Source organism: Megalobrama amblycephala, linkage group LG15 (assembly GCF_018812025.1).
Source record: "Megalobrama amblycephala isolate DHTTF-2021 linkage group LG15, ASM1881202v1, whole genome shotgun sequence".
Lineage (NCBI taxonomy): Eukaryota > Metazoa > Chordata > Actinopteri > Cypriniformes > Xenocyprididae > Megalobrama > Megalobrama amblycephala.
In genome coordinates this window covers 35,437,233-35,456,616 of record NC_063058.1, presented here as the reverse complement: position 1 = coordinate 35,456,616, position 19,384 = coordinate 35,437,233, and the positions used below count along the sequence as shown (strand labels likewise).

The window sequence follows — 19,384 nt, the reverse complement described above, 5'->3', positions numbered from 1 at the left end:
ACTCTTAAACCGTTGGTTCAATTTTCACCAAAATCGAAGCGTATCATCTTTAGACCATGCCGGTAAAATGTTATGGATTTCGTGTTGATAGATGAAACCATATTTATTTACCACAGCAACAAATTAGAGGCTTAATGCCAAAATGAGTCTTGAGGCTGTATCTCTGCAATGCTTTTATATATTGACACCAAACTTTGCGAGTGTTATTGTCACCTCATTCTGACCAACCACATTAATTTAATCACAGCGCCACCTATTGGTCAGAAGTGATGAACCAGTAAATCTTTATTATTGACTGTATTTGTGATTTTTCAGCTCTTTTGCCTAAAATGATCTTAACAGGTCTTTAATTGCTCACTGATGCTTCTTGTGCTTCTTTTGTGCTTGGCCCCAATAATTGCTGCTTGCAGCAATATATATATTTTTATTATTATTATTATTATTATTATAAAAGGCACATGCAATTTTTTCTTTTTTAAAAAAAAAAATAATGCTATTAACTGATTTTTTTCCCCCTAATCAAACCAGAAACGAATTTTTTTCATTTTTAAGCCCTGACTGTCAATCATGATGTCAATCCCCCGTTTTTATAGCATCAAATAAGTAACTAAAACCAAACTTTATTTTTTTTTTAAATGAACATTTGAACTTACATCAGTGTGATAAATCTACACATTTAAAGTGTAATTTAATTTAGTTTGTCTAGCATCCCAATAAATTACATGGAGAGGGCGGGGTTTATGACCTATACTGGGACCAACCACCTGGGGGCGATCGAGAGGCTTTGGCTTCACTTTTCAGGACTTGTGTGGCACGCTTGGCTTACACAGATACACATGGAAGTGTTTGAAAGCAGACATCTATCAGCAGATCCCTAATATACGTATCCACTGATAGATAGTCCTTACTGAATGGTTGTAAATCATAAAGGATTGTAAATCAATTCAAGCACTGGTCAAGGATCCACGTGGTATAAGTTTGTACAGACAATGAAGAAGCAGAAGGCCTCAGTGAAAGAGATCAAAACCAAATAAGAGCCAATAATGTGTCTGAACTATCTCTGGAGAAACACTTCCAGAGCTGAACTGCTGTGAGATGATTGATGCTCCTCATGAAAGAGACAAAAGATGACAGAATAATCCAGAAGAAACTAGTTACCTCAGAGGATCCAGGAGTCTGATCAAGGATCGCATGTAGATGTTCTGCTGCATCTTGTTGTTTATGAACTTTGGGTTTGATGGAGAGAAGCACATAATCAAACACTGATAATGAATAACTTTTATCAACAGGAATATTGACTGAATGCTGGAAACATCAATAAAAGAGACCAACCGTCTGTAATGCCGAGGCTCTCTGTGACCCCAGCTGCTGAAACTGCATTTTTCTGTGTTTCCAATTCATTGAACAATTTCTTCAGCTCTCTAATGAAGTTATCATCAGATGAAACACCGTCTCTGACCAAGCTACAGAAGACATTGAGTGTTTATTGATCAGCTGTTGTTTCCACTGCAGGAAGTGAAAGACGTTTCTTTACCTCTTGACATGTTCCCTGAACTCCTTCGTCATGAAGAGCATCTGAAGAACTGCATTCAAGTAGCAGGTGGAGTTTGGATTCACCAGCCCACAGTATCCTTAAATGAGAAACACATTATTAACACTGACTGACCAGAGGAACATCAGAAACACATCCAGCATCTTACAACATACAGCACCATCGAGATCAGAAACTCACTTAAAGCAAATGTTGAGTTTTAAAAGTGAAAAATGATCACTTTATCCAGTAGATGGCTGCAGAGCTTCACTATTACCCTTTTTCCACCAAGGCCGTTTGAGTGCTGGTTCGGAGCCAGAGCCTAGTTTCAAATCAGTTCTTTGTCTTTCGACACACAAAGCACCAGCTCCGAACCAGAAAAAGTGGTTCGTAAGTAGCACCAAAACATTGCTGGGCTAGAAGTAAGAACCGCTTGCGTCAGGGGCTGGGGGCGGGGTTACCGTGACCAACAAGAAACTTGTGACCGCCATTTTTGAAATAGTAGCTAATCGAGCTAATAGCAGCTCGATCGTAATCTCCATCTATATACAAATTACGGCGAGCCGTGTTTGGATGCCGATGTAGGTTCGTAAAGCCATGAGCATCAACAGTAGTGAAACATCCGCGATTGTTGATAGAAGGCTTTTTCGAGATGCATTGGAGCAGCGCGGACCGATTCGGCGGGTGCCGCGGGTCCGCGGGAGCGTTTGTAGAGCATACGACTCCTTGTGCTTTTGGATCGTTTTCACAGAGCTTTGATGTCAGGCGCCGATCGCTATGCGAGAAACTGATGCATCTCAAACGAGCCTGGTGTGTTTGTGTTTGGCGCTGCAGTGCTAGCTTTGCTGTGAAATATGAGACGTATACAGTGACGTAAGACCTGGCTCTGTGCTGGCTCTCAAGCCCGTGAAAAGGCAAACCGGTTCTTAGAAGGCTCGTCAGTTGAACCAACTCCGAACTGGCACTAGCACTAGCTCTGAACTAGCACCCGGTTCGTGCTGGTGGAAAGGGGGTATAAGTGTTATTTGCTATTTGACTAAATGAAAGACTTTAAAAAAAAAAAAAAAATCAGTTGGATTCATATCTAAATATTATGACTTTTTGTCACCATTACAATCAAAACTGATTTTTTTTTTTTCAGCGCAAAAAATGCTAAACTTTGACAAAAAGGAACTTTTATTGTTATAATTGTGATTTCATAATATTTAGATATGAATCCAACTGAAGAAAACTTGTGAAAAGATGTCTTTAAGTTAGTCAAATAGCAAATAGTCTACTGGATAAAGTGATAATTTTTTACTCTTAAAACTGCATTTTCCAAAAGATGTGCAAAAATCTTACAATAAACCAAAACATTAATAAACAGGGTAAAATTATATTTGTTTAAAAAAAAAAAAAAAATTGAAAATTTTTGAATATAGAAATATTAAATGATTTAAATAACTGAAATGATACTTTAAAAATGAAATTAAAACTGCCAGTGGGGGGCGTCAAGACACGATCTATCACTGAATGATTAATTCAATCGATTCGTTCAAATGGCCGGTTTATTCAGGAAAGCGACTGTCTATTTGGGACTGGGTTATTGAATCATTGACTCACTAGATTAATTTGAAAACACAGATTCATTCATAAATGAAACAACTGTGTTTGCTCGGAGATGTGCAGCGGTTCAGCGGTGGTTTTGTATGGAACTATTTTCGTTGACGAAATAGAGCAAAATCTGACATTACTGTTCCTAAAATGTAAGTAGTCACCTAATATTATCTTCATGTTTATTGAATTGTTGTATAAAAGCAATATTACATTTGCAAACCCTTTATAACCATTAAAAAAGCTGTCACTCATCTCAGTTCATTGCCATTTCACAAATTTGCTTTATAATTAATAAAGTTGACTACACTGCACAATGAATCTCTTATTTACATCATGTCTGTACTTTGTTTGTTATAATGAGAGCATTCAGCACTGAACAAACCCCAGCGTTTGAACGCTTTGTTCAAGAAATCATCAGTGATTGGCTGCTTTACTCATCACTGCATCAACACATTCTCTCCACGCTCTCCAGACTGGAAACACAAATACACACTGACATCCAGGCTTTAACCTCCTTTAAAAAATTCACAGGAGAATCATGATCAACCGTGTCGAAAGCTGCAGTAAGATACCACAGAATGACCAGAATCTCTTCATAATAAAATATCATTATGTATTTTTAACAATGCAGACTCTGTACTGTGGTAAGCTTTAAAACCAGACAGAAGAATCACAAAAACTGCAATTGTCTAAGAACAATTTTCTTTAACATTAAAATGTAAGTTTTGAAATTGGTATGAAACTAGACAGAACGCAGCAATCCAAATTTGGCATTTTAATAAGAGTATGCTTTAACAAACATTTTAACAACAACAGTATAATACCAGAATCAAGACTACATTAATAACAGACAAAATACTGGGGCCAAATTTATCTTCCAGAATTTGGCAGTAAGTTTTGGAAGATCATTTAGGCTACGTCCACACGAAGCCGGAGCTTAACCTATCCGATCTTTTTTTTTCTCCTCGTCTCAAGAAATATCTGCGTCCACACGAAACCACTGAAACGACTCAAAACGATGTAGTATACATGCTAGACCAGTATGTGGCGCTATAATTCTGCCACAGAGATACACTAGAAACAGAGAATAAGACTTGGATCATGTGTATTAACCTTGTGCACTGTAAATAAACTATAGAAAAGCTCAGAAATAAGGCTTTATTTTGGCTCAGTAGCTTCAGCAGCACGAACACAAGCATCTAGAGTCTGCTGTTGCTGTTGTTGGTGCTGTTTTATGTTGTCAGCGCCATCTGACTAGGGTCGACACGTAGGATTGGCTGTCCACACGAAAACGCAAAGACAGCATTTTCAGATTTATCCACTCTGGGACCGGTTTCAAAAAACAGCAGTTTCACCTTTCGAAAACGCTGGATCCGTGTGGACAAATCACCTATCTGATACAAAATTTGTGTGTATTCACAGAAACACGTCTCTGTGTGGACGAGGCCTTAGTCCATCTCTGCAAGACAGACATTTCAGGATATGAGAGATGAGACTAAAAATGAACTCCCAAAACTTACTGCCAAATTCTGGAAGATGAATTCTTCAAACAGTGACGAGAGGATGTGGAGCTGGTCCTTCAAGAGTCACTCTCAATCTGTCTGTCTATAAAGACTATAAAAGCATTCTTCATTTACCTTACATTCACATGTCTTCATTTATTTTTCTACACTTCACTATGTAATTATTATTAAGTGTGGATCTTTTTTTTTTTTAGGAATCTTTACCAAATCTAAGTCTCGGAAATCTGGAAAATGGTGGCACTGGAGACTAAAGGGTTCCTGATTGTTTCACACTTAATTCTTCACCTTAATTCTTAATTCTTTTGCAGTTAACATATCTTTTCTTTTCCACCTGTTTTTGTCTGACCCTGTTGACCCAATAAAATTGTCATGCCTTAACTGCAGTTTCTAGTATTGCATTAGTATTGCATCCTTCTCATGGGCATTTAATCATTTTGGACTTTTCAGTCTGAGTAAAATCTCTTTGTGGCTCATTTCATCTGTAAAAGAAAAACTGCTTATAAGATGTACAGTAGTTATTAAGATTGATGTGGTTTGGAACTGGTAAAATGTGCTTGGAAAAAAAGATTATGAACTAGCATAATTATGTATGCACTATATATACTATATGAGGAGGGCACTGATATATATATCAGTGCCCTCCACAATTATTGGCACCCTTAGTAAATATGAGCAAAAGCAGCTGTGAAAATAAATCTGCACTGTTTATCCTTTTGATCTTTCATTCAAAAAAATTCACAAAACTCTAACCTATCATTGAAGTAAAACAATTGAAAATGGGGGGGAAAGCTCATTATGAAATAAATGTTTTTCTCTAGTTCACATTGGCCACAATTATTGGCACCCAATTATTGCAACGTCCTTTTGCCAAGATAACAGCTCTGAGTCTTCTTCTATAATGCCTGATGAGTTTGGAGAACACCTGACAAGAGATCAGAGATCATTCCTTCATGCAGAATCTCTCCAGATCCTTCAGATTCCCGGCTCCATGCTGGTGCTTCTTCTCTTCAGTTCACTCCATTCATTTTCTTTAGGGTTCAGGTCAGGGGACTGGGACAACCATGGCAGAAGCTTCATTTTGTGCTCAGTGACACATTTTTGATGTTTGTTTTGGATCATTGTCCTGATGGAAGATCGAACAACGGCCCATTATTGGATTTCTAGCAGAAGTGGTCAGGTTTTGATTTTTTATCTGTTGGTATTTGATAGAATCCATGATACCATGTATCTGAACAAGTTGTCCAGGACCTCCAGCAGAAAAATAGGCCCACAACATTAAAGATCCAGCAGTATATTTAACCGTGGGCATGGGGTACTTTTTATCCATGTGTGCACCAAACCCATCTGGTGAGTTTGCTGCCAAAAAGCTCTTTTTTTAGTTTCATCTGACCACAGAAGCCGGTCCCGTTTGAAGTTCCAGTCTTGTCTGACAACTGAATATGCTGGAGATTGTTTCTGGATGAGAGCAGAGGATTTTTCTTGAAACCCTCCGGAACATCTTGTGGGGATGTAGGTGCTGTTTGATCATTTTTTTAGGCTTTCTGAGACTCAAGAGTAAACTAAACTCTGCAATTCTCCAGCTGTGATCCTTGGAGAGTCTTTGGCCACTCAAACTCTCCTCCTCACCGCACATTAGGATGATTTAGACACACATCCTCTTCCAGGCAGATTTGTAACATCTTTAGTTGATTGAAACTTCTTAATTATTGCCCTGATGGTGGAAATGGGGATTTTCAATGCTTCAGCTATTTTCTTAGAGCCACTTTCTATTTTGTGAAGCTCGACAATCTTTTGCTGCACATCAGAACTATATTCTTTGGTTTTTCTCATTGTGATGAATGATTAAGGGAATTTGGCCTTTGTGTTTCCCCATGTTTATACTCCTGTGGAACAGGAAGTCATGGCTGGACAATTTCATGCTCCTAGTCATCCTGGTGTGCTAAAAAAATTAAGTATGAATGGGAATATACTTCAGAGATATTTTACTCAAGAATTTCTAGGGGTGCCAATAATTGTGGACAATATGTATTGGAGAAAAACATTTATTTCTTAATGAGTTTTTCCCCCATTTTCAATTGTTTTACTTTAATAATAGATTAGAGTTTTGTGATTTTTTTAAATGAAAGATCAAAAGGATAAACAGTGCAGATTTATTTTCACAGCCGCCTTTGCTTATATTTACTAAGGGTGCCAATAATTGTGGAGGGCACTGTATATGTATATATGCATAATTACCTTTACTTTCTGCCGAACCCATACTTTGTAGTCTTTCCTGGTTAAAACGACTTGGTTGCAGATGGATGGGTGAATCTATCAAAACAAAGCCATACAATAGGAATTAATTTTATTATTAATATAAGTGATAACACAGGCATATTATGACAAGATACTGAAAAACATTCAGGGTGAGCAAATAAAAGTTTTCCATTGATAAGACAAAGGTTGATAAACTGTGTTTTTAGACCTGACTCGTTTAGAGCTTTTGTTTATGATCCTGGCACCTTCTCAGTTTGTTTAGGCACATGTGAACACAGCAATTGTGCTGAAATCCACACAAAACCATCGGTACAAGATGAACGAGGAGATCTGAGCCTGTTATTGTGATTCTTGATGTTATTGTGGTTCTAGACTAAATGTGCAGCCTGCTCTCATAGTTAATATGTAGGGATTCATTTATACATTTTTGTACATTTAGAAGGTGCTGAAACATATAAATGTAAGATCCCTAAACCCCATCCTGAACCTAAACATTCCCATTTTATACAGAATGTTAAAAGAATAAAACATAATGAACAGAAATGTGTAGGAAAATGACAATTTTAGTAAAAATATAACATTAAAATGATATTTTAAGCCACTAATCCTACACCTACCCCTAACCATGTCTTAAAACTGTTATAAATAAAATAACAGACAAACTAGTGCAATCAAAATAATTTATTTATAATTTATTTATTGCGGAAAAGTGGTACCAAAAGTAGTTCAAATGATGAAGAGCTGCAGTCGCAGTCCTCTCTGGCGGTAATAGTTTTTATAGGGTACAGAGCAGAATTTAACTTATTAATCCATGAAAATATGAATCGGTCTTCTCTCCGTGAAGGCACGCACTCATTTCAAATGTCAAATTACTGAAACACGGCATGTGACAATCTGTGATGAAGCAGGTGAGAGCCAGTGAGTGTTCAATGTCAGTGCCGTAAACCATGTTGTGATGCTTCTCGAGGCGCAACTTTCAAATGTGAATCATAACGAGCGCGAGCTTTGATCGTGACGGTCATGCTGAGGATGAAGATGAAGATCGATGGATAAAGGGCTGAACTTGGATCTGTTCCTTACAAACATACGGATTCTGAAGACTTGGAGTACAGCAAACAAATAAAATGTATGTGATTTGTGAATTTATGATGTGTTTTGGTGTATCTTGTGGTTGTACAGTCAGTCACTGCATAGGTGAGTGAGGAGGATGTGTGGTTGCCAATTCTGACCACCTGGTATCTGCCGGTCAGAAAGACCAAGATCCAGCTACATAAGTGACTGTTAAGACCCAGACCTTTCAGTTTGGCTACAAGTTTGGTAGGGATGATGGTGTTGAATGCAGAGCTGTAATCAATAAACAGTATCCGCACATAGGTGTCACAGGTCATCAGTGGATCTGTTAGTCCAGTAAGCAAATTGGAATGGGTCCTGGGTGTCAGTTAGAGAGGAGCAGATGTGGTATTTGACTAGACGTTCAAAGCACTTTATGATGACTGATGTCAGTGCAATGGGGCGGCAGTCGTTCAGGCAGGAGACAGTTGTTTTTTTGGGAACAGGGATGATGGTGGTCTGCTTGAAGCATGTGGGGATCACTGTCAGTCTCAAGGAGAGGTTGAAGATGTTGGTGAAGACATCTGCTAACTGGACAGCACAGGCCCTCAGGACATGTCCATGGATGCCATCTGGACTTGGAGCCTTCTGAGTGTTGACTCTCTTAAAGGCCTTGCTCACTTCGGGTGTGGTTAGGACCAGAGGGCAGGTGTCATGGTTAGCAGGTCATTTCACAGCAGGTAATGTGCAGGGAATGTGTTGCCTGTCTCAAAGCGAGTGTAGAATGTATTGAGCTCATCCGGTAAGGAGACACACACATGCTCCACATGCGTTGGGGGTCAGAGCCATGATAATCTGACTCCACTCTGTCCCTAAAGTCTCTCTTGGCAGATCTGATGGCTTTCTGAAGGTCATACCTGGACTTCTTGTAAGCAGTTAGATTCCCCAAAGTTGAAGGCTGCAGCGTGCTCTCAGCCTGGCACGTACCTCACTGCTGACCCATGGTTTCTGGTTTGGAAATGATGTAAAAGGGAAGGGACAACATCCTCTGCGAGTCTGTGTATTCATGTATGTTGTCTCCTGCTGCATATTGAAACATTTGCCACTCTGTTGATTCAAAGCAGTCCTGCAGTGTAGAGGTGTCATCTTCACTCCAGTTGTGAACTGTTCTGGAAACCAGATTTTCCTGTTTGAGACGTTGTCTGTAGGCTGTATGTAGGTAACCGCAGTTATGCAAATGTGATCACCTTTGCCAAATGCTGGTTGGGGGAGGGGTTCGTAACTGTCCTTTAATGGCAGTGATCGCCTTGTATGGGGAAATTTATGTGCTGGTAGAGTTTAAGAAAAACTTTCCAGCCTACTTTCCTCCTTTTCTGACGGCGTTTTGCTATGCAGGCCGGCAGCAATGGGAGCGTGTAAATGCTGTGTTGTTTCTGAACTGAAGTTTAAGTTAGGACGAATGTCCAGTAGTGTTTGTCGGTCATACTGGATCAGTGCCTGTACTGTCTGAGCAAAAACATGCACGAATAATACAAAATAACACGAAAAACAGCAAAGTTTGCACAGAGCTCTCGTCAGCACGGCACGCCTGAAGTAATGGGACTTTTAAGCTATCAGTGTATGCTGATGATGTCATTATTGTAATTAGCCTGCATAGATCCTCCAGCTGATGTTCTAATGAAAATCCAGTCAATTTTAATAGATTTTTCTGGTACAGATTACACTGGGTGCATTTGTTTTAGCTCTTGTTGTTCCCCGTTCTGGATTAACCTGTTCATTGCCTGGACTCTTGTGTTCTCTACCTGGATTTACCTCTGTTGTTTTGTTTAAATAAACTCTTAAACTGCATCTGGATCCAACATGCCATCTTCTAAAACAGCCAGGTTACAGATTGGCAGAACAGCTGTGTTTCGTCTGCAATATGTTCAAAGACTTTTAAGGTGCTCTGCAGAGTCAGGTTGGATGAGCTTGTGCAGTTCTTCCACGTATTGAAGGCTTAGGACTAGATAAAGCCTTATTTTGGTTGGACCTTCAAAGATTAAAACTGTGTGATTCTCCAGTTTTTTTTATCGTAACTTGTTTAAAGTCTGGTCTTTATTGAAGACAAAAAGGGAAAGTAATACTTCCCTCTTTTGGTAACTACAGAAGCCACTGATTATTGGTTCACGACTGGACTTATCACGTGAGATCCAGAAAGGACTTTGTGTAATGCCCAGCTGATAACAATCGGTCATCTACATCAAACAGCAGGAACTGCTTTTAAAAATGTGACCGCCATTGCTGAGCGGTTAGGAATAAAATCATTGTGGCAAAAGCACTTGAAAAATGGAGATCAGCCATTAACGGTGAAGAAACAGTTGTTGGATCAGTACTCGAACGGGTCCATCAATTTTCAGTTTGAATAAAGAGACTCTTTTTCATGTTTTCATGCACTGTGAGAGGTTAAAACCTTTATTTGATATCTCAAAGAAGATTTTTTTCATTCTTTTGATGGGACTTTTTCAATAAAAATGTTTATTTTTTTGTTTTAGATATGTGAAAAAAACGTTGAAAAAAGTCTCAATTGTTGAACTTGTTAGATCAAGCAAAAATGGCGATTTATGCTACAAGAAAAAAAGTTGAGCAAAATGTTGGTAGTAGAAGTTGTTTTTGTAAAATTTTGTAAATGTTTTTGTAAATAAGTCTGGGATTTTGATTGACTATCATTATTATAGATTAATGCATGATCTTGTATCTTTTGAAGCAGCTTGGTGTTTAAGTGGGATTCTTTGTGAAACTGTTGAAGAAGAGTTGTATTTTTACTTTTTGTTAAGATGATTTTTATTGAATTTTAATACCTATTTAATTAGTGTTTGGTTATTTGTTATATTTGGCATAAATTGTAATAAAAGGGAAAATCAAAATCTCTCTCTCTGTCAGAGGGGATGCTGGGAGTGAGTGCATTAGAGACACGTGTGGGAGAGCCAGTGCCGTTTCTAGACTTTAACCAATAAGTGAGGTTTGACACTTTAAATGCATTAATACGTTACAGATAATTCAGTTTAGTCCACACTGTGACAGCAGGTTTTCTGTGCATGCGCTCATATAAAAAAACTAAACTGGCATGCAGGCGTCTCTCTTACACAGTTTGGAAGCAGTTAAAATCACAATAAACAAGTGTACATTGTGAACGAATAACTGTCGCTGGCGCGCCCCAGCTTTCTTATACTAGGCGACCGCCTAGTTTGCCTATACCTAGAAATGGCACTTTAGCACTCGTCTCTTCGTGGAGGCGGAAAAACAAATGTTCTTTATGACCTGCAGGATTTCTTTATAAAGATTTAAAAGTGAAAGAAAAGACGAGATTTTGCTGTTTTTGTCTGTTTTAAGTTTTTATTTAAAATGTTTGAGATTTTAACATATAGCCTATGTTTAAATGTTTTGCAACTTAACTAAGATATAAATCTAAAGTATTACTTTATATAAATAAGGCTGTATTGAAGAAAGATGGCTGCTAATGCTTGAGTGTCTCTGAAGTCTCCCTTCAAACAATCCTTTGTTTTTCCTTCTCTTCTCTGTCTGAACAAGTTTCTGAACTTGAACAAAGGGTGAGCTCAAGCGAAGATAACATGGATGATTTGACAAAACATGTCTAAAATCTTGAAAAAGAAAATGCTTACCTCAGTGAAAGAGTGGAATGTGCGGAAAATAGAAGCCGTCTGTCTAAACTCCGCTTTGTTAATATCCCAGAAAAAAGTGAAGCCCTTTCCCACAGCTCCAGTCATCAAAGGAGAGCTCCACCCTCCTCCTTTTCTATCCAAACTCTACTTTTTTTTCTCCTAATCAGAGCCCTCTTTATGTTTATATATTAGATTTTATAACAGACTGAACCTGCAGTTGCTTCTTTCTTTTCTTTTAGTGCATTGACCTCTTTGATCATATTCTTGTATTTGTTTGTTTTTTATGTTTTTTTTTTATGTGTCATTGAATGTGTTATCTTGCAACTCTCATCCTCCATTACCTTGTTCATTTCTATAACGAAGTTTTATTTTTGGTTCAGATGGAAATATAGACTCATCTAAAAGCTTAAAAATTGTTCTTCTCAATTTTATTTGTTCTTCTTAGAGCCTGTTTTTCTTTAAAAACCTCATATTGTCACTATCTCTGAAACATGGTTACACAATCAAATAAGTGACAATGACATTAATATTGAATATTAAAATATTAAACCGACTAATGTATTTTTATTTTTGATTGAAAATTTATTTCTCAAAAACCTTCAACAGTGAAAATAATAGAAATTGGACGGTAGTTGTTCAGGGCAGATGGACCAATGCTTTTAAAAAGAGAGGTTTTATTCCATTTTATTCATGACCTTGTATCTATTAATTGGAATGGGCTTGAGTTAATGTGCGTTTGCGTGTGCCTCAGAAGAGGGCTTACAATGAGTTACAAAGATACATAACAGCATGTACACTACTTGCTTTATGCAAGCACTATATAGGATAAATCACTATGCAGGATTTATACATTTTTGGCTCGAATTGATAGGTGAAACAACAAACAGCCACCCACAAATAGTCCATAAACAAAGCATCAGGCTGTAAGAACGAATGTTGAACGAATCATTTGTGGAGATCTGAGAGGAGCAGCAGCCATGATGAAAAGCTGATTCGCACGGAGGCATCTGATGACTAAACTACATTGGAATTCGTGAGCAGAAAAACAAATGAGCCCAGATCTGTTTGAGTTTAGAATAGATGAAAGCCAACCATACTCAGATCACCTCCCGAGAAAAACAAGTTACTTGTCAGGCTACAGAAGAATACCAAAATTCCTCTGTTAAATTAGGTCTAATACATAGAGAGTCAGGCAGAGCTAACACAACCAAGCCACAGCACATAATTGCGAATAACATGCCTCACCTTAACACAGGTCTGGGGTTAGCTTCCTTTGCTGTTCGAGTTAACGTACTAAACATGAGTGGATTTTGCACCGCAGCGCCCCTGCAATTTGATGCTCAGGACAAGAATAGCATAGTTATCTTTATTGAAGTGAATTAGGTTTAAATCGCTGTCATGCATGAATGAATGATCTTTTTGCAATTTTACACATAATAATCCACGATGATCACAATATACGTCAAAATAACACATTGTCAATATTTTTTGAGACCCCCCAAAATTTCATAAATCACCTGTAGTTCGCACCCTGAGTTTAGGAATATTTGTAAAACCAAGACATTAATGATTGCTTTTCACAAGACGTTCTGGAGCCATTTAAACAATGTTTTAAATAAGAGAAGCACAACTTCTACAAATCAGTTAATAATCAATAGCAATTTTATTTCTGATCCTTTACAGATATCTTTTCTTATCTGCATTTAACAAATATTTTACAACCATTTGCTCACAGTACTATTAATTTTTCTGAAACGTACTCAGCCAGCCACTGTTCGACATTTTCTTTGTTTGGAAGTCAAATCTGTTAAACTTGCTAAGGTTAAATGTGCTAAGGTTACCCTTCTTTTTAAAAGTATTGGTCCATCTGCCCTGAACAACTACCGTCCAATTTCTATTATTTTCACTGCTGAAGGTTTTCGAGAAATAAATTTTCAATCAAAAATAAAAATACATTAGTCGGTTTAATATTTTATCTCAGTCAGGCTTTAGACCCAATTTTTCCTAAACCACAGCGTTAATAAAAAAGAAGTCCTGTAGTATGGTGTTTTTAAAATATGCTGATTGTTTGCGTTCTTTTGATTATGATATTAGCTTTGATTATGGGTCACCTCTAACTAAAGTCTATTTAAATATCTTGGCTTGACCCGAGCTGTCCTTTAAGCCTCAAATTAATTTTATTAATAAAAAAGAGAACTTAAACAACCATACAATTTATCACTCATTCAGCTGCTTTTAATTTCAAGTCAGAAAAAGATTAATTTCACAATTAGTTCTTTATACTATTGATCATGCGGACATTATTTACCAAAACATTTCTGACACCAATTTAAAACCTCTAAATATTGTTCATAATTCTTCATCTAGGTTTGTTTTGAGATGTCCTTACAGAACCCATCATTGTACACTGTACGAAACTCTTGATTGGCTTCAACCAAAATATCACTGGTTCCAGTTTTTAAATGTGTTCCTTTTAATTGTCCCTCCTGTTTAAAACATTTTTTGGTTCCATTTACATCCTCCTATCTCCTGCGACATATGCAGCATCTATTTTTCCTTGTCCCAAGAATCTACTGAAGCTGACCGCAGGTCATTTCAATACAAATCTCCGTCTGATTGGAACAATCTCCCTCTTTCTCTCAGATCAATCATATCATCAGGACTAATTTTTTTTCTTATCTGAAAATAACTTGCTTATGTTTTTAATCAAGGCTTCTACACCAATGTTTATCAAATTTTTAGGGTGCAAGTTGTGATGGAAATATTTTATGTCAACATGAAATGTACAGAAAATGCAGACTAAGGATGCTCAGGTCAAAGACCAGTCACATGATTAGCTTAGATCATTACAAACCAATCACCAGAACAAATCACAGTGATGAAGACATTGATTTTTACTCAACTGTAAGACTTAAATGTGCATGTATCTTTCTATTCACTGAGACTCACTCTGTTGTTGTGACAAGTGACCTCCCGGCCGTAAATAAAACTTCATTTCTACAAAGAGCAACTTTGTAGAAGTCGTGTCAGGTATATGCTGCGCAGCTAAGGAATAGAAGTACTAAAGATTCTACGCTCAAAAGACCACAGCAGAGACAGATAGTGTTGGAAGACTATAGAGTCGCCCTCGGGGTGAGGCTGTAATACTCTGAGTTAGTATTAATGATCCTGTGTTGGACCAGCGTACACCTGAGAAGGACGGTGAGAGTGTATAGATGCTAAAGACCTGTGTGCTCATGTGTGATTGAGGTAGTGATAGCAGCTTCTTGACGGGACGCCGTCACCTTATTTCGGGAAGGGAATTACCTCGAAATATTGGAAATGTATTAGAAGTATTCGAGAAGGGAATTACCTCGAGATACTGTAGTATTATATTGTATTATATTCGGGACGGGAATTACCCCGAAGGTACTGTAGTATTGTATTGTATTATATTCAGGATGGGAATTACCTCGAAGGTACTGTAGTACTGTATTGGTACTGAGTATTATATATTATATTGACAACTGGAGGTTGTTTGAATTGTCAGTGGCGAAGTCGGATTAGTATTGAGAATTTCCACGACAAAGTGCATTTTGATTTGTTTGCACTAAAATGCATGTCTTGTGTGTACATCGCAGTTGTAGGTGGAAGATTAGGGGAGTGAGCTGCTTGCCTGTTTAAGTGACTTTTTTGTTGGCTTGTTTGTTTGTTTCAAATGTGTATGTGTTTTTTTTTTTTTTTTATTGTATTTTGTGTGTTCTGGAGCCCCCTCGAAAATGAGATATTATATCTCAAGTGGCTATCCTTTCAATACATTAAAAATAATTTTGAATGAATGAATTGAATAAAACGTGTAAATGTAGTGCATTTAAACATCTATTAAAGAGTGTGTTATGTCTTCATGTAGACAAGAAGCACAAACCTATGTATTGCTCTTAGGAAACTTTAAAAACTACTATGAACAAGCAGGATAACATGCATGAACATGCTCAGCATTCTCTCTCACTCTTCTCTCTTACTTCCAATGTATAGGCCTATATTTAACTCAAGACACTCAAGTGCCATGATGGACATCATCATCTTTTTCTCTCACACTACTGTTTATTTCTACTTTCCTATCCTATTTTATTATGGATGTCCCAAGATTGGGGACCCTAAACTTAAGTGGGATTAGGGCTAGTAATAAATGGCTATTATTGAAAGAAAGAGATTGTGATGCTTCTACAAGAAACACACTGATATTAATAATGAATTAGATTGGGGTTTGTGGTCTGATGGTCAGTTTGTTCTTAGTCATATGAGAAATGTAAGTGCAGGGGTGGCTATATTGTTTCCTCCGGAATTAAATGTAAACATTTAATCTATTAGTGAATTAGAACAGGGGTGGCTTCCTTTAATTAAAGCTAAAATAAAGATATAAGTTTTGTCTTTGTTAATATTTATGCACTAAATATTGGTAGGGACAGAATTATGTTTTTTGAGATGCTTAAAAATACTCTTGTTTCTCTTTCACAAGAAGAGTTTTTAATTATTGGTGGAGACTTTAACTGCACCCTTGATTTTGTCATTGATAGGAATGGAGAAGAACCACATCCTTCATCTGCTAAAGGTTTAGAGGCAATAATCACTCAGTTAGGGTTAGTAGATGTGGGGTTAGGGTTAGCATTCTAGTTTCCCAATACATTATATCATCGATGATCAAAAGAACATGGACAAAACAGTCACTCGCTGTAAACAAATGTTCAGTGATGTGCCGAAAGCTCTATTAGTAGTCATTTACACCATCATCACCCCGGTGTTGATAACTCGAGCGCAGATGAGACATGAACAGATCACGTTGCCATCTGTGTTTAAACTAAACTCATTTAAACCTTGCCAATTTAAACATTCATCCATAAGATGTGAAATGAACTCATATTCTCTTTCAAGTCTTGCACCTAAACTGACAAATTCACACAAAAATTATGTCACTATGCCCATCTTAGTGAGTATCCTAACAAACATAGTAGGTTAGGAGAAAAACGAGACAGACAGCGCATGTGTGTCAGTATCAGTGAACTGGATCTTTGAATTATGTCTTAAAGGGACAGCAGTCTAATATTCCTGCTCTCTGTGTTTTTAATGTTAATCGAATGACAAAACACAAAGAAATCACTCTTGACTGAATATCTTGTGTAACTTCAATAACGTTTCATCTTTATTTAACTATTCAAAGACGTTTATATGCAGTGTTATTTTATATTTGACTACTTTCTTACATTTCTGTACCTGAAAGCTGTTATATACCTGAAAAGCCTGTAAAGCATGTATCTTAGCTCTCATGTATTTATTTGTGCTGAAACTGTACTGAAACCATGACACTAAAACCGTGATACAAACCAAACTATGAGAAATCTGAACCATCCCACCCCTAGAAGATAGAATTAGTGCTGCACGTCTGGATCGATTTTATTTACATAAAAATCAGTGTAATAGAGTGAGAGGTGCATATATCACACCTTGATCATCAGCTCTTGTGATTTTATCAGAAACAAATCCACAATTCTTTTACTGGAGTTTTGATATTAAATTAATTCAAGATATTTTTATTTTATTTTTATTTTAATAAATTTTAATTGTTTTGGAATTGTTGGGTTGAGAAAAAAATGATTATGATAATCTTCTTTAGTGGTGGGATAAAGGGAAAACTCAGATTAAACTTCTCTGCAATCAATTTATGGCACACACTTCCTGTAAAATCAAACATGAAATGGCAAAATTAGATAAAGATATTTCAACAATTCAAAATATGTTAAGTGATCAAAATGATGTGAATTTACAATATGATGATTTTTGTCAGAAGAGACAAGAGTTAAGTAACATGTTACACAAAAAGTTAAAAAGAGCTCTTGTTAAATCACATTTTGTTTCTTTATATGATATGGATGCTCCCACAAAATTTTTTAATTTGAATAGGAAGTGTTTTCATAATAATTATATGCATGCATTGCGTACATCTGATGGGAATGTTACTTCAGATCCTTTGGAAATGAAGAGACTAGCTGTTGATTTCTATGTGGACTTATATGCTAAAGACTTGCAGATTAACTTTTTAAATAACTTACTTGTGCTGAAAGAAGGAAATGTAAAGAAGACTCTGATCAGACTTTTGAGGAAGTTACAAAAGTAGTGAATCAACTTTCATCTGGTTGTGTACGAGGAATCGATGTACTACCAGCAGAATTTTGTAAAACTTTTTTGGGAATAATAGGAAAAGACTTTTTAATGTTTTACAGGAAAGCTATAAAGCTAAGGTTCTACCAAAAATTGTCAACATGCAGTGCTCTCTTTGATCCCAAAGAAAGGAGATCTTTGTCTGCTAGAGAACTGGAGGCCAGTTGCTGATTTATTTTCCGATTATAAAACATTATCAGAGTGTTTGGAAAACAGACTTAAAGGTGATTTTGATGTGTTAATACATAAAGACCAAACATATTGTATACCTAAAAGGTCCATTTATGATAATTTGTTTTTAATGAGAGATATAATGGATTATGCTGGAATATATATTATTGATTTTGGTTTGGCTTTCTCTGGATCAGAAGAAAGCTTTTGATTGAGTATCGTTATATTTTCAAGATTCTTGTGTGTTATGGGTTTGGAGAACATTTTTTTATCATGGATTATAATATTATATACTGCTGCTGTAAGCATGGTTAAAATAGGAGGAGGTTTAAGTGTGCCAATTCAAATTAAAAGAGGAACAAGACAAGGGTGCCCTATGTCTGTTTAGCTATATGTCTTGGCAATAGAGCCTCTACTTTGTTCATTAAGAATTAAATTAATTAGCCCACTTTAATTTACAGCCAGTAGATGGCACACTTACCTTTTAACTACATGAAATGTGTATATTTCCCCAGTATTAAAAAAGATTGCAATATTTGTAGCTCTGCCTTGAAACAACTTAATCAGTGCACTTTTGCAGTAAAAACAAAATACTGTATAAATGCACTGATAGGTAGCCTACACCATAATTAAAAAAAACCTTTATATATTTGTACAGTATCATTACAAAAAGGTGAGCAGTGTATGTTCTCACTAAATTGCTCCCAAACATAAGATTGTTGTCTATCATAACAGTATAAGTGCCCCTTAGTTCTAAAATACTTACAGTATAAATAATTTGTTACCCCTTTATTCCCAAAACTTTACACATTGTTCCCCTATACTTACATACTTACTTCATAGGTACACTATAATTACCAGAAGTTGCACTGTAAATATGCTGTAATTACGCAGATCTTTATGGGCTGTAATCTAATGCGTTACCAGAAGCTTTATGTTTGATTGTGAATGGAGATTTGTGTTTTTCTTTAAGATTATAAATAATCGTGAATGAATTTACTGTGAAAAAATGTTTAATGGTTCTTAATCTTACTGTAATAAAAGTTATTTTGAAAGCCAAAAAAGTCAACATGTATACCACATATAAATGTATACAGTGAAGCTTTTGTCATAGCAGATCATACACTTATTTGCAGAAGCTGTCATTCAAAGAGCATAATTAATTTCAATATGCACTAAATATTTGTACTTCTGATTACTAACATTTAAAAAAAGATAATATACAGACACTTAAATGAACAACCTGCAACTGCTTGTTTTATCAGTTCATAAGTTCAGTTCAGTTTATAAAAATGCATTTATCACAGTAAATATCACACAACCTTGACATCTTTATAAATTTAAAATCTTGACAGATCTGTTAAGGATTCTTAAATAGTGTAAAATATAAAATTAAATGATTA

The 19,384-nt window shown here is 36.5% G+C and overlaps 1 protein-coding gene across 4 annotated transcripts in view; it reads right to left on the bottom strand.

Moving 5' to 3' along the window:
* The window catches only part of LOC125246921 (ubiquitin carboxyl-terminal hydrolase 21-like), a 51,019-nt gene that overhangs the window by 23,654 nt on the left and 7,981 nt on the right, over nucleotides 1-19,384 (bottom strand). For 2 of the 4 annotated variants that reach the window (XM_048158061.1, XM_048158059.1), the window contains exons 2-5: nucleotides 6,886-6,960; nucleotides 1,535-1,631; nucleotides 1,333-1,463; nucleotides 1,159-1,226 (exon numbers count right to left, since the gene is read on the bottom strand). In XM_048158061.1, the coding sequence (XP_048014018.1) occupies nucleotides 1,159-1,226; nucleotides 1,333-1,463; nucleotides 1,535-1,631; nucleotides 6,886-6,907 (318 nt within the window). In that variant the 5' untranslated portion in view covers nucleotides 6,908-6,960. Of the gene's footprint in view, nucleotides 1-1,158; nucleotides 1,227-1,332; nucleotides 1,464-1,534; nucleotides 1,632-6,885; nucleotides 6,961-11,615; nucleotides 12,065-12,860; nucleotides 12,930-19,384 lie in introns of those variants that run through there. The other 2 variants (XM_048158060.1, XM_048158058.1) reach the window with 2 other exon arrangements.